General features: G+C 32.5%; 2 protein-coding genes across 3 annotated transcripts in view; both read left to right on the forward strand.

Annotated features, from left to right (window-relative positions):
• LOC103313446 (ankyrin-1) overlaps positions 1–13,739 on the forward strand; it is a 46,989-nt gene extending 33,250 nt beyond the window's left edge. Inside the window, exons 1-3 of one of the 2 annotated variants that reach the window (XM_064358531.1) lie at positions 12,340–12,440; positions 12,491–13,559; positions 13,614–13,739. In XM_064358531.1, the coding sequence (XP_064214601.1) occupies positions 12,623–13,559; positions 13,614–13,648 (972 nt within the window). In that variant the 5' untranslated portion in view covers positions 12,340–12,440; positions 12,491–12,622 and the 3' untranslated portion in view covers positions 13,649–13,739. Of the gene's footprint in view, positions 1–12,339; positions 12,441–12,490; positions 13,560–13,613 lie in introns of those variants that run through there. The other variant, XM_008196739.3, reaches the window with a different exon arrangement.
• The window catches only part of LOC660424 (uncharacterized protein), a 62,899-nt gene that overhangs the window by 39,378 nt on the left and 8,992 nt on the right, over positions 1–14,529 (forward strand). The gene's annotated exons all lie outside the window — the stretch shown is intronic.

Consider the following 14,529-nt stretch of genomic DNA (forward strand, 5'->3'; position numbering starts at 1 on the left):
AGCAATGACCTTTATTTTTTTACGAAAACATTACAAGACCTTCCTCTATAACATACTAAAAAATTGGAGTCGTAAGCCTTTTTGTTGTCTTTGTATTAAATTCGGAAAGTTGAATAATATTTGAAAAATTCGCATAAAACACGGACTTAGAGTGACCCATGCGTCGCTTGGATTGCATGCAGCAATGACCTTTATTTTGTTACGAAAACATTACAAGACTTTCCTCTATAACATATTAAAAAATTTGAGTCATAAGCCTTTTGTTTTCTTTGTATTAAATTCGGAAAGTTGAATAATATTTGAAAAATTCGCATAAAACACGGACTTAGAGTGACCCATGCGTCGCTTGGATTGCATGCAGCAATAACCTTTATTTTTTTAAGAAAACATTACAAGACTTTCCTCTATAACATATTAAAAAATTGGAGTCATAAGCCTTTTGTTTTCTTTGTATTAAATTCGGAAAGTTGAATAATATTTGAAAAATTCGCATAAAACACGGACTTAGAGTGACCCATGCGTCGCTTGGATTGCATGCAGCAATGACCTTTATTTTTTTACGAAAACATTACAAGACCTTCCTCTATAACATATTAAAAAATTTGAGTCATAAGCCTTTTGTTTTCTTTGTATTAAATTCGGAAATTTGAATAATATTTGAAAAATTCGCATAAAACACGGACTTAGAGTGACCCATGCGTCGCTTGGATTGCATGCAGCAATGACCTTTATTTTTTTACGAAAACATTACAAGACCTTTTTCTATAACATATTAAAAAATTGGAGTCGTAAGCCTTTTGTTTTCTTTGTATTAAATTCGGAAAATTGAATAATATTTGAAAAATTCGCATAAAACACGGACTTAGAGTGACCCATGCGTCGCTTGGATTGCATGCAGCAATGACCTTTATTTTTTTACGAAAGCATTACAAGACCTTCCTCTATAACATATTAAAAAATTGGAGTCGTAAGCCTTTTTGTTGTCTTTGTATTAAATTCGGAAATTTGAATAATATTTGAAAAATTCGCATAAAACACGGACTTAGAGTGACCCATGCGTCGCTTGGATTGCATGCAGCAATGACCTTTATTTTTTTACGAAAACATTACAAGACTTTCCTCTATAACATATTAAAAAATTGGAGTCATAAGCCTTTTGTTTTCTTTGTATTAAATTCGGAAAGTTGAATAATATTTGAAAAATTCGCATAAAACACGGACTTAGAGTGACCCATGCGTCGCTTGGATTGCATGCAGCAATGACCTTTATTTTTTTACGAAAACATTACAAGACCTTCCTCTATAACATACTAAAAAATTGGAGTCGTAAGCCTTTTTGTTGTCTTTGTATTAAATTCGGAAAGTTGAATAATATTTGAAAAATTCGCATAAAACACGGACTTAGAGTGACCCATGCGTCGCTTGGATTGCATGCAGCAATGACCTTTATTTTTTTACGAAAACATTACAAGACCTTCCTCTATAACATATTAAAAAATTTGAGTCATAAGCCTTTTGTTTTCTTTGTATTAAATTCGGAAAGTTGAATAATATTTGAAAAATTCGCATAAAACACGGACTTAGAGTGAGCCATGCGTCGCTTGGATTGCATGCAGCAATGACCTTTTTTTTTACGAAAACATTACAAGACCTTCCTCTATAACACACTAAAAAATTGGAGTCGTAAGCCTTTTTGTTGTCTTTGTATTAAATTCGGAAAGTTGAATAATATTTGAAAAATTCGCATAAAACACGGACTTAGAGTGACCCATGCGTCGCTTGTATTGCATGCAGCAATGACCTTTATTTTTTTACGAAAACATTACAAGACCTTCCTCTATAACATACTAAAAAATTGGAGTCGTAAGCCTTTTTGTTGTCTTTGTATTAAATTCGGAAAGTTGAATAATATTTGAAAAATTCGCATAAAACACGGACTTAGAGTGACCCATGCGTCGCTTGGATTGCATGCAGCAATGACCTTTATTTTTTTACGAAAACATTACAAGACCTTCCTCTATAACATATTAAAAAATTGGAGTCATAAGCCTTTTGTTTTCTTTGTATTAAATTCGGAAAGTTGAATAATATTTGAAAAATTCGCATAAAACACGGACTTAGAGTGACCCATGCGTCGCTTGGATTGCATGCAGCAATAACCTTTATTTTTTTAAGAAAACATTACAAGACTTTCCTCTATAACATATTAAAAAATTTGAGTCATAAGCCTTTTGTTTTCTTTGTATTAAATTCGGAAAGTTGAATAATATTTGAAAAATTCGCATAAAACACGGACTTAGAGTGACCCATGCGTCGCTTGGATTGCATGCAGCAATGACCTTTATTTTTTTAAGAAAACATTACAAGACTTTCCTCTATAACATATTAAAAAATTGGAGTCATAAGCCTTTTGTTTTCTTTGTATTAAATTCGGAAATTTGAATAATATTTGAAAAATTCGCATAAAACACGGACTTAGAGTGACCCATGCGTCGCTTGGATTGCATGCAGCAATGACCTTTATTTTTTTACGAAAACATTACAAGACCTTTTTCTATAACATATTAAAAAATTGGAGTCGTAAGCCTTTTGTTTTCTTTGTATTAAATTCGGAAATTTGAATAATATTTGAAAAATTCGCATAAAACACGGACTTAGAGTGACCCATGCGTCGCTTGGATTGCATGCAGCAATGACCTTTATTTTTTTACGAAAGCATTACAAGACCTTCCTCTATAACATATTAAAAAATTTGAGTCATAAGCCTTTTGTTTTCTTTGTATTAAATTCGGAAAGTTGAATAATATTTGAAAAATTCGCATAAAACACGGACTTAGAGTGACCCATGCGTCGCTTGGATTGCATGCAGCAATAACCTTTATTTTTTTACGAAAGCATTACAAGACCTTCCTCTATAACATATTAAAAAATTGGAGTCGTAAGCCTTTTGTTTTCTTTGTATTAAATTCGGAAAGTTGAATAATATTTGAAAAATTCGCATAAAACACGGACTTAGAGTGACCCATGCGTCGCTTGGATTGCATGCAGCAATGACCTTTATTTTTTTACGAAAACATTACAAGACCTTTTTCTATAACATATTAAAAAATTGGAGTCGTAAGCCTTTTGTTTTCTTTGTATTAAATTCGGAAATTTGAATAATATTTGAAAAATTCGCATAAAACACGGACTTAGAGTGACCCATGCGTCGCTTGGATTGCATGCTGCAATGACCTTTATTTTTTTACGAAAGCATTACAAGACCTTCCTCTATAACATATTAAAAAATTTGAGTCATAAGCCTTTTGTTTTCTTTGTATTAAATTCGGAAAATTGAATAATATTTGAAAAATTCGCATAAAACACGGACTTAGAGTGACCCATGCGTCGCTTGGATTGCATGCAGCAATGACCTTTATTTTTTTACGAAAACATTACAAGACCTTCCTCTTAAACATATTAAAAAATTTGAGTCGTAAGCCTTTTTGTTGTCTTTGTATTAAATTCGGAAAGTTGAATAATATTTGAAAAATTCGCATAAAACACGGATTTAGAAAGACCCATGCGTCGCTTGGATTGCATGCAGCAATGACCTTTATTTTTTTACGAAAGCATTACAAGACCTTCCTCTATAACATATTAAAAAATTGGAGTCGTAAGCCTTTTTGTTGTCTTTGTATTAAATTCGGAAATTTGAATAATATTTGAAAAATTCGCATAAAACACGGACTTAGAGTGACCCATGCGTCGCTTGGATTGCATGCAGCAATGACCTTTATTTTTTTACGAAAACATTACAAGACCTTCCTCTATAACATATTAAAAAATTTGAGTCGTAAGCCTTTTTGTTGTCTTTGTATTAAATTCGGAAATTTGAATAATATTTGAAAAATTCGCATAAAACACGGACTTAGAGTGACCCATGCGTCGCTTGGATTGCATGCAGCAATGACCTTTATTTTTTTACGAAAACATTACAAGACCTTCCTCTATAACATATTAAAAAATTTGAGTCATAAGCCTTTTGTTTTCTTTGTATTAAATTCGGAAACTTGAATAATATTTGAAAAATTCGCATAAAACACGGACTTAGAGTGACCCATGCGTCGCTTGGATTGCATGCAGCAATGACCTTTATTTTTTTACGAAAACATTACAAGACCTTTTTCTATAACATATTAAAAAATTGGAGTCGTAAGCCTTTTGTTTTCTTTGTATTAAATTCGGAAATTTGAATAATATTTGAAAAATTCGCATAAAACACGGACTTAGAGTGACCCATGCGTCGCTTGGATTGCATGCAGCAATGACCTTTATTTTTTTACGAAAGCATTACAAGACCTTCCTCTATAACATATTAAAAAATTTGAGTCATAAGCCTTTTGTTTTCTTTGTATTAAATTCGGAAAGTTGAATAATATTTGAAAAATTCGCATAAAACACGGACTTAGAGTGACCCATGCGTCGCTTGGATTGCATGCAGCAATGACCTTTATTTTTTTACGAAAGCATTACAAGACCTTCCTCTATAACATATTAAAAAATTGGAGTCGTAAGCCTTTTTGTTGTCTTTGTATTAAATTCGGAAATTTGAATAATATTTGAAAAATTCGCATAAAACACGGACTTAGAGTGACCCATGCGTCGCTTGGATTGCATGCAGCAATGACCTTTATTTTTTTACGAAAACATTACAAGACCTTCCTCTTAAACATATTAAAAAATTGGAGTCGTAAGCCTTTTGTTTTCTTTGTATTAAATTCGGAAATTTGAATAATATTTGAAAAATTCGCATAAAACACGGACTTAGAGTGACCCATGCGTCGCTTGGATTGCATGCAGCAATGACCTTTATTTTTTTACGAAAACATTACAAGACCTTCCTCTTAAACATATTAAAAAATTGGAGTCGTAAGCCTTTTGTTTTCTTTGTATTAAATTCGGAAAGTTGAATAATATTTGAAAAATTCGCATAAAACACGGACTTAGAGTGACCCATGCGTCGCTTGGATTGCATGCAGCAATGACCTTTATTTTTTTACGAAAACATTACAAGACCTTCCTCTTAAACATATTAAAAAATTGGAGTCGTAAGCCTTTTGTTTTCTTTGTATTAAATTCGGAAAGTTGAATAATATTTGAAAAATTCGCATAAAACACGGACTTAGAGTGACCCATGCGTCGCTTGGATTGCATGCAGCAATGACCTTTATTTTTTTACGAAAACATTACAAGACCTTCCTCTTAAACATATTAAAAAATTGGAGTCGTAAGCCTTTTGTTTTCTTTGTATTAAATTCGGAAAGTTGAATAATATTTGAAAAATTCGCATAAAACACGGACTTAGAGTGACCCATGCGTCGCTTGGATTGCATGCAGCAATGACCTTTATTTTTTTACGAAAACATTACAAGACCTTTTTCTATAACATATTAAAAAATTGGAGTCGTAAGCCTTTTGTTTTCTTTGTATTAAATTCGGAAATTTGAATAATATTTGAAAAATTCGCATAAAACACGGACTTAGAGTGACCCATGCGTCGCTTGGATTGCATGCAGCAATGACCTTTATTTTTTTACGAAAGCATTACAAGACCTTCCTCTATAACATATTAAAAAATTTGAGTCATAAGCCTTTTGTTTTCTTTGTATTAAATTCGGAAAGTTGAATAATATTTGAAAAATTCGCATAAAACACGGACTTAGAGTGACCCATGCGTCGCTTGGATTGCATGCAGCAATGACCTTTATTTTTTTACGAAAGCATTACAAGACCTTCCTCTATAACATATTAAAAAATTGGAGTCGTAAGCCTTTTTGTTGTCTTTGTATTAAATTCGGAAATTTGAATAATATTTGAAAAATTCGCATAAAACACGGACTTAGAGTGACCCATGCGTCGCTTGGATTGCATGCAGCAATGACCTTTATTTTTTTACGAAAACATTACAAGACCTTCCTCTTAAACATATTAAAAAATTGGAGTCGTAAGCCTTTTGTTTTCTTTGTATTAAATTCGGAAATTTGAATAATATTTGAAAAATTCGCATAAAACACGGACTTAGAGTGACCCATGCGTCGCTTGGATTGCATGCAGCAATGACCTTTATTTTTTTACGAAAACATTACAAGACCTTCCTCTTAAACATATTAAAAAATTGGAGTCGTAAGCCTTTTGTTTTCTTTGTATTAAATTCGGAAAGTTGAATAATATTTGAAAAATTCGCATAAAACACGGACTTAGAGTGACCCATGCGTCGCTTGGATTGCATGCAGCAATGACCTTTATTTTTTTACGAAAACATTACAAGACCTTCCTCTTAAACATATTAAAAAATTGGAGTCGTAAGCCTTTTGTTTTCTTTGTATTAAATTCGGAAAGTTGAATAATATTTGAAAAATTCGCATAAAACACGGACTTAGAGTGACCCATGCGTCGCTTGGATTGCATGCAGCAATGACCTTTATTTTTTTACGAAAACATTACAAGACCTTCCTCTTAAACATATTAAAAAATTGGAGTCGTAAGCCTTTTGTTTTCTTTGTATTAAATTCGGAAAGTTGAATAATATTTGAAAAATTCGCATAAAACACGGACTTAGAGTGACCCATGCGTCGCTTGGATTGCATGCAGCAATGACCTTTATTTTTTTACGAAAACATTACAAGACCTTTTTCTATAACATATTAAAAAATTGGAGTCGTAAGCCTTTTGTTTTCTTTGTATTAAATTCGGAAATTTGAATAATATTTGAAAAATTCGCATAAAACACGGACTTAGAGTGACCCATGCGTCGCTTGGATTGCATGCAGCAATGACCTTTATTTTTTTACGAAAGCATTACAAGACCTTCCTCTATAACATATTAAAAAATTTGAGTCATAAGCCTTTTGTTTTCTTTGTATTAAATTCGGAAAGTTGAATAATATTTGAAAAATTCGCATAAAACACGGACTTAGAGTGACCCATGCGTCGCTTGGATTGCATGCAGCAATGACCTTTATTTTTTTACGAAAGCATTACAAGACCTTCCTCTATAACATATTAAAAAATTGGAGTCGTAAGCCTTTTTGTTGTCTTTGTATTAAATTCGGAAATTTGAATAATATTTGAAAAATTCGCATAAAACACGGACTTAGAGTGACCCATGCGTCGCTTGGATTGCATGCAGCAATGACCTTTATTTTTTTACGAAAGCATTACAAGACCTTCCTCTATAACATATTAAAAAATTTGAGTCATAAGCCTTTTGTTTTCTTTGTATTAAATTCGGAAAGTTGAATAATATTTGAAAAATTCGCATAAAACACGGACTTAGAGTGACCCATGCGTCGCTTGGATTGCATGCAGCAATGACCTTTATTTTTTTACGAAAGCATTACAAGACCTTCCTCTATAACATATTAAAAAATTGGAGTCGTAAGCCTTTTTGTTGTCTTTGTATTAAATTCGGAAATTTGAATAATATTTGAAAAATTCGCATAAAACACGGACTTAGAGTGACCCATGCGTCGCTTGGATTGCATGCAGCAATAACCTTTATTTTTTTAAGAAAACATTACAAGACTTTCCTCTATAACATATTAAAAAATTGGAGTCATAAGCCTTTTGTTTTCTTTGTATTAAATTCGGAAAGTTGAATAATATTTGAAAAATTCGCATAAAACACGGACTTAGAGTGACCCATGCGTCGCTTGGATTGCATGCAGCAATGACCTTTATTTTTTTACGAAAACATTACAAGACCTTCCTCTTAAACATATTAAAAAATTTGAGTCGTAAGCCTTTTTGTTGTCTTTGTATTAAATTCGGAAAGTTGAATAATATTTGAAAAATTCGCATAAAACACGGATTTAGAAAGACCCATGCGTCGCTTGGATTGCATGCAGCAATGACCTTTATTTTTTTACGAAAACATTACAAGACCTTCCTCTATAACATATTAAAAAATTTGAGTCGTAAGCCTTTTTGTTGTCTTTGTATTAAATTCGGAAATTTGAATAATATTTGAAAAATTCGCATAAAACACGGACTTAGAGTGACCCATGCGTCGCTTGGATTGCATGCAGCAATGACCTTTATTTTTTTACGAAAACATTACAAGACCTTCCTCTATAACATATTAAAAAATTTGAGTCGTAAGCCTTTTTGTTGTCTTTGTATTAAATTCGGAAATTTGAATAATATTTGAAAAATTCGCATAAAACACGGACTTAGAGTGACCCATGCGTCGCTTGGATTGCATGCAGCAATGACCTTTATTTTTTTACGAAAACATTACAAGACCTTCCTCTATAACATATTAAAAAATTTGAGTCATAAGCCTTTTGTTTTCTTTGTATTAAATTCGGAAACTTGAATAATATTTGAAAAATTCGCATAAAACACGGACTTAGAGTGACCCATGCGTCGCTTGGATTGCATGCAGCAATGACCTTTATTTTTTTACGAAAGCATTACAAGACCTTCCTCTATAACATATTAAAAAATTGGAGTCGTAAGCCTTTTTGTTGTCTTTGTATTAAATTCGGAAATTTGAATAATATTTGAAAAATTCGCATAAAACACGGACTTAGAGTGACCCATGCGTCGCTTGGATTGCATGCAGCAATGACCTTTATTTTTTTACGAAAACATTACAAGACCTTCCTCTATAACATATTAAAAAATTTGAGTCGTAAGCCTTTTTGTTGTCTTTGTATTAAATTCGGAAATTTGAATAATATTTGAAAAATTCGCATAAAACACGGACTTAGAGTGACCCATGCGTCGCTTGGATTGCATGCAGCAATGACCTTTATTTTTTTACGAAAACATTACAAGACCTTTTTCTATAACATATTAAAAAATTGGAGTCGTAAGCCTTTTGTTTTCTTTGTATTAAATTCGGAAATTTGAATAATATTTGAAAAATTCGCATAAAACACGGACTTAGAGTGACCCATGCGTCGCTTGGATTGCATGCAGCAATGACCTTTATTTTTTTACGAAAGCATTACAAGACCTTCCTCTATAACATATTAAAAAATTTGAGTCATAAGCCTTTTGTTTTCTTTGTATTAAATTCGGAAAATTGAATAATATTTGAAAAATTCGCATAAAACACGGACTTAGAGTGACCCATGCGTCGCTTGGATTGCATGCAGCAATGACCTTTATTTTTTTACGAAAACATTACAAGACCTTTTTCTATAACATATTAAAAAATTGGAGTCGTAAGCCTTTTGTTTTCTTTGTATTAAATTCGGAAATTTGAATAATATTTGAAAAATTCGCATAAAACACGGACTTAGAGTGACCCATGCGTCGCTTGGATGGCATGCAGCAATGACCTTTATTTTTTTACGAAAGCATTACAAGACCTTCCTCTATAACATATTAAAAAATTTGAGTCATAAGCCTTTTGTTTTCTTTGTATTAAATTCGGAAAATTGAATAATATTTGAAAAATTCGCATAAAACACGGACTTAGAGTGACCCATGCGTCGCTTGGATTGCATGCAGCAATGACCTTTATTTTTTTACGAAAACATTACAAGACCTTCCTCTATAACATATTAAAAAATTTGAGTCATAAGCCTTTTGTTTTCTTTGTATTAAATTCGGAAAATTGAATAATATTTGAAAAATTCGCATAAAACACGGACTTAGAGTGACCCATGCGTCGCTTGGATTGCATGCAGCAATGACCTTTATTTTTTTACGAAAACATTACAAGACCTTCCTCTATAACATATTAAAAAATTTGAGTCATAAGCCTTTTGTTTTCTTTGTATTAAATTCGGAAACTTGAATAATATTTGAAAAATTCGCATAAAACACGGACTTAGAGTGACCCATGCGTCGCTTGGATTGCATGCAGCAATGACCTTTATTTTTTTACGAAAACATTACAAGACCTTTTTCTATAACATATTAAAAAATTGGAGTCGTAAGCCTTTTGTTTTCTTTGTATTAAATTCGGAAATTTGAATAATATTTGAAAAATTCGCATAAAACACGGACTTAGAGTGACCCATGCGTCGCTTGGATTGCATGCAGCAATGACCTTTATTTTTTTACGAAAGCATTACAAGACCTTCCTCTATAACATATTAAAAAATTTGAGTCATAAGCCTTTTGTTTTCTTTGTATTAAATTCGGAAAATTGAATAATATTTGAAAAATTCGCATAAAACACGGACTTAGAGTGACCCATGCGTCGCTTGGATTGCATGCAGCAATGACCTTTATTTTTTTACGAAAACATTACAAGACCTTCCTCTATAACATATTAAAAAATTTGAGTCATAAGCCTTTTGTTTTCTTTGTATTAAATTCGGAAAATTGAATAATATTTGAAAAATTCGCATAAAACACGGACTTAGAGTGACCCATGCGTCGCTTGGATTGCATGCAGCAATGACCTTTATTTTTTTACGAAAACATTACAAGACCTTCCTCTTAAACATATTAAAAAATTTGAGTCATAAGCCTTTTGTTTTCTTTGTATTAAATTCGGAAATTTGAATAATATTTGAAAAATTCGCATAAAACACGGACTTAGAGTGACCCATGCGTCGCTTGGATTGCATGCAGCAATGACCTTTATTTTTTTACGAAAGCATTACAAGACCTTCCTCTATAACACATTAAAAAATTGGAGTCATAAGCCTTTTGTTTTCTTTGTATTAAATTCGGAAAGTTGAATAATATTTGAAAAATTCGCATAAAACACGGACTTAGAGTGACCCATGCGTCGCTTGGATTGCATGCAGCAATGACCTTTATTTTTTTAAGAAAACCTTACAAGACCTTCCTCTATAACATATTAAAAAATTGGAGTCGTGAGCCTTTTTGTTGTCTTTGTATTAAATTCGGAAAGTTGAATAATATTTGAAAAATTCGCATAAAACACGGATTTAGAAAGACCCATGCGTCGCTTGGATTGCATGCAGCAATGACCTTTATTTTTTTACGAAAGCATTACAAGACCTTCCTCTATAACATATTAAAAAATTGGAGTCGTAAGCCTTTTTGTTGTCTTTGTATTAAATTCGGAAATTTGAATAATATTTGAAAAATTCGCATAAAACACGGACTTAGAGTGACCCATGCGTCGCTTGGATTGCATGCAGCAATGACCTTTATTTTTTTAAGAAAACCTTACAAGACCTTCCTCTATAACATATTAAAAAATTGGAGTCGTAAGCCTTTTTGTTGTCTTTGTATTAAATTCGGAAATTTGAATAATATTTGAAAAATTCGCATAAAACACGGACTTAGAGTGACCCATGCGTCGCTTGGATTGCATGCAGCAATGACCTTTATTTTTTTAAGAAAACCTTACAAGACCTTCCTCTATAACATATTAAAAAATTGGAGTCGTAAGCCTTTTTGTTGTCTTTGTATTAAATTCGGAAATTTGAATAATATTTGAAAAATTCGCATAAAACACGGACTTAGAGTGACCCATGCGTCGCTTGGATTGCATGCAGCAATGACCTTTATTTTTTTAAGAAAACCTTACAAGACCTTCCTCTATAACATATTAAAAAATTGGAGTCGTGAGCCTTTTTGTTGTCTTTGTATTAAATTCGGAAAGTTGAATAATATTTGAAAAATTCGCATAAAACACGGATTTAGAAAGACCCATGCGTCGCTTGGATTGCATGCAGCAATGACCTTTATTTTTTTACGAAAGCATTACAAGACCTTCCTCTATAACATATTAAAAAATTGGAGTCGTAGGCCTTTTTGTTGTCTTTGTATTAAATTCGGAAATTTGAATAATATTTGAAAAATTCGCATAAAACACGGACTTAGAGTGACCCATGCGTCGCTTGGATTGCATGCAGCAATGACCTTTATTTTTTTACGAAAACATTTCAAGACCTTCCTCTATAACATACTAAAAAATTGGAGTCGTAAGCCTTTTTGTTGTTTTTGTATTAAATTCGGAAAGTTGAATAATATTTGAAAAATTCGCATAAAACACGGATTTAGAAAGACCCATGCGTCGCTTGGATTGCATGCAGCAATGACCTTTATTTTTATATGAGAACATTACAGGACCTTCCTCTACAACCTACTAAAAAGTTGGAGTCATTAAATTATTTGTTTTCTTTTTATTACATCAAGAAGACACCGTTCCCATTATTTATTAATTTTTAAATTCGGTGGTGTAAATCCGATTATTTTTGTTTTTTAATTTTTTTGAAAGTAATTTCTAAACCGATTAAAAAAACTTTAGAGGCATGTATGATGCTAGAAATGCACACTAAAAAATAATAAAATAATAGCATGCATTTAAAAAATGTATATAATGACGTTATACTTTTTTGGGACACTATGTATAATGAAAAGTATTTTCCTGAAATATGTCGAGAAAATGTCAAAAGTTTACTAATAATTGAGCTACAGAAGACGGGAGCTGAGCTGGGCCCCTCTGTTGATATTATGTATAGTTATTTTTTATTTTTACTTATAATAATTGTAATAATTAATTCAGCAACTGAGGGGGGCAATAATAAACAACAGACTGGAAGAAGTCAAGAACATCATTACCAAAGGATATGATCTAAACTCCCCTCTCTTTCAATGGACTCCACTTACGTACGCCATTACTTGCAAAAATTTGGAAATGATTCAGTTGATATTAGATAACCAGGCTGATATAAATTTTGAAAGTCCCCAAAAATATGTGCCTTTATACACTGCCATTGACTACAACTGTTCACTCGAAGTCATTCAACTCTTAATCAACCGCGGAGCTGATATCAACCAACTTGGACGCAGTTTCTTCAATGACAAAATCAACACTCCCCTATCACGAGCAATCCAGAACAATAATTTGCAAGCCGCTCATTTACTGGTCGAAAATGGAGCTGACGTCCATAAGCCAAACCCAGATGGAACAACTGCTGGGTCACTTGCCCACGACCTAGACCGTGCAGATTTCATCAAAGAAAAGCCACCACAAGAAAACAATGACAGTTTAAAAGGTTGCACGCCTCTGACTGCAGCCATTCTGTCCGGGAAACTGGACGAAGCAAAGCTACTTCTAGAATCGGGAGTGAATTCCTGCAAGCCTGACTCCAACAAACAAACCCCACTTGTGGCCGCAGTCCGGTGTAAAAACCTCGAAGCTGTGGCACTCCTACTGTGTTACAAAGCGAATTTAACAATCCCGACTGCGTTTTTGGAGGCTGTTAACTTACAGTGCACCGAAATTGTCAAATATTTGTTAGAAAATGGGGCCAAAATCAATAAAACGTACCGCGATGGTTCCACGCCGTTTATCAAAGCGATAGAAACGGAAAATTTGGCAATCATTGAGGAGCTTTTGCACACTGGGGCCCAAGTGGACCTGGCTAATAGAGAAGGAAAGACTCCTTTGGCTGTCGCAGCGAGTAAAAGAAATATTCTCATTGTGAATCATTTGATTGAGGCGGGAGCTAGCGTTAGTTTGGCACGCCAAGAGCTTGAAGAATTTGCAAATGATGATGAAGATTTTGACTTGTATTATCAAGATTTGGTGGAGCGAGGAGAACAGATCGTGGCTCCAGTGTCTAACAGAGGTGAGTTGTAGTGTCGGGATTTTTCCTGTAATTGAAATTTTGAATTTTGAACAGGTTTGCCACTTGGAGCCAACGCCACGGCAGACTAATTCGAACATTAGAGGCTGTGCATCTTTATAGCAATAATTTTTGGGTTTTCTCAATGTAAATTTAATAAATGTTTCTACAAGTTGTTTTGAACTTATTTTTTTCAAATACCAAGGCTTTAACACAATTTCTTGTTTCTTGTTTGTGAAAATCTAAAGTTGTTTATGTGTGTTTTGCTTTCTTTTCATTTTTTTATACACGTAAACACAAAAATAAGAATATAAAAAATGTGAGATAGCTGCTGCTTATGTTAACAAAAAATGAATGAACGCAAAACTAAGACAACAAAAATTTTATAACTTGAATGGTATTTATTCGATAAATGTAAGTACCAAAGATTTCGTTCCAAAAATGAATTATCAGCTTTCTTCTTCTTTTTTTATCTCTGTTATTAGTGAAAAAGTTTGGTTGAAACAACGCAACTATAGAAAAAATCTTTTTGACAATTTTTTTTGTTTTTTTTTACATTTGTGAAAATCTAAAATTGTTTACGTACCATTTGTTTTCGTTTTATTTTTTTTTTTCAAAATTATAAGAAATAAATTAGTAATGTAACGTAACGGTAACACGTAAACACAAAAGTAAGAATATAAAAAATGTTGAGTTAACTGATTCTTTACGTTTAAAAGAATTATAAAAGAACGCAAAACTAACACAACAAAAATTATTGAATTAATTTGTAAATTGTCATGAAAATCTCTCCTAAATTTAAATGATATTCAGTTGATAAAAAAATACTTCAACTCATTTCTATCATGTACACCAAAGATTTCTGCTAAATAAATAATTAGCTTTTATTTTCTTTCCACCTCTGTTATTATTATTAGTCAAAAAATTTTGTTGAAACAACGCAATGTGAAAAAAAAATATTTATCACATTTTT

The sequence above is a fragment of the Tribolium castaneum genome, chromosome 8 (assembly GCF_031307605.1).
Source record: "Tribolium castaneum strain GA2 chromosome 8, icTriCast1.1, whole genome shotgun sequence".
Lineage (NCBI taxonomy): Eukaryota > Metazoa > Arthropoda > Insecta > Coleoptera > Tenebrionidae > Tribolium > Tribolium castaneum.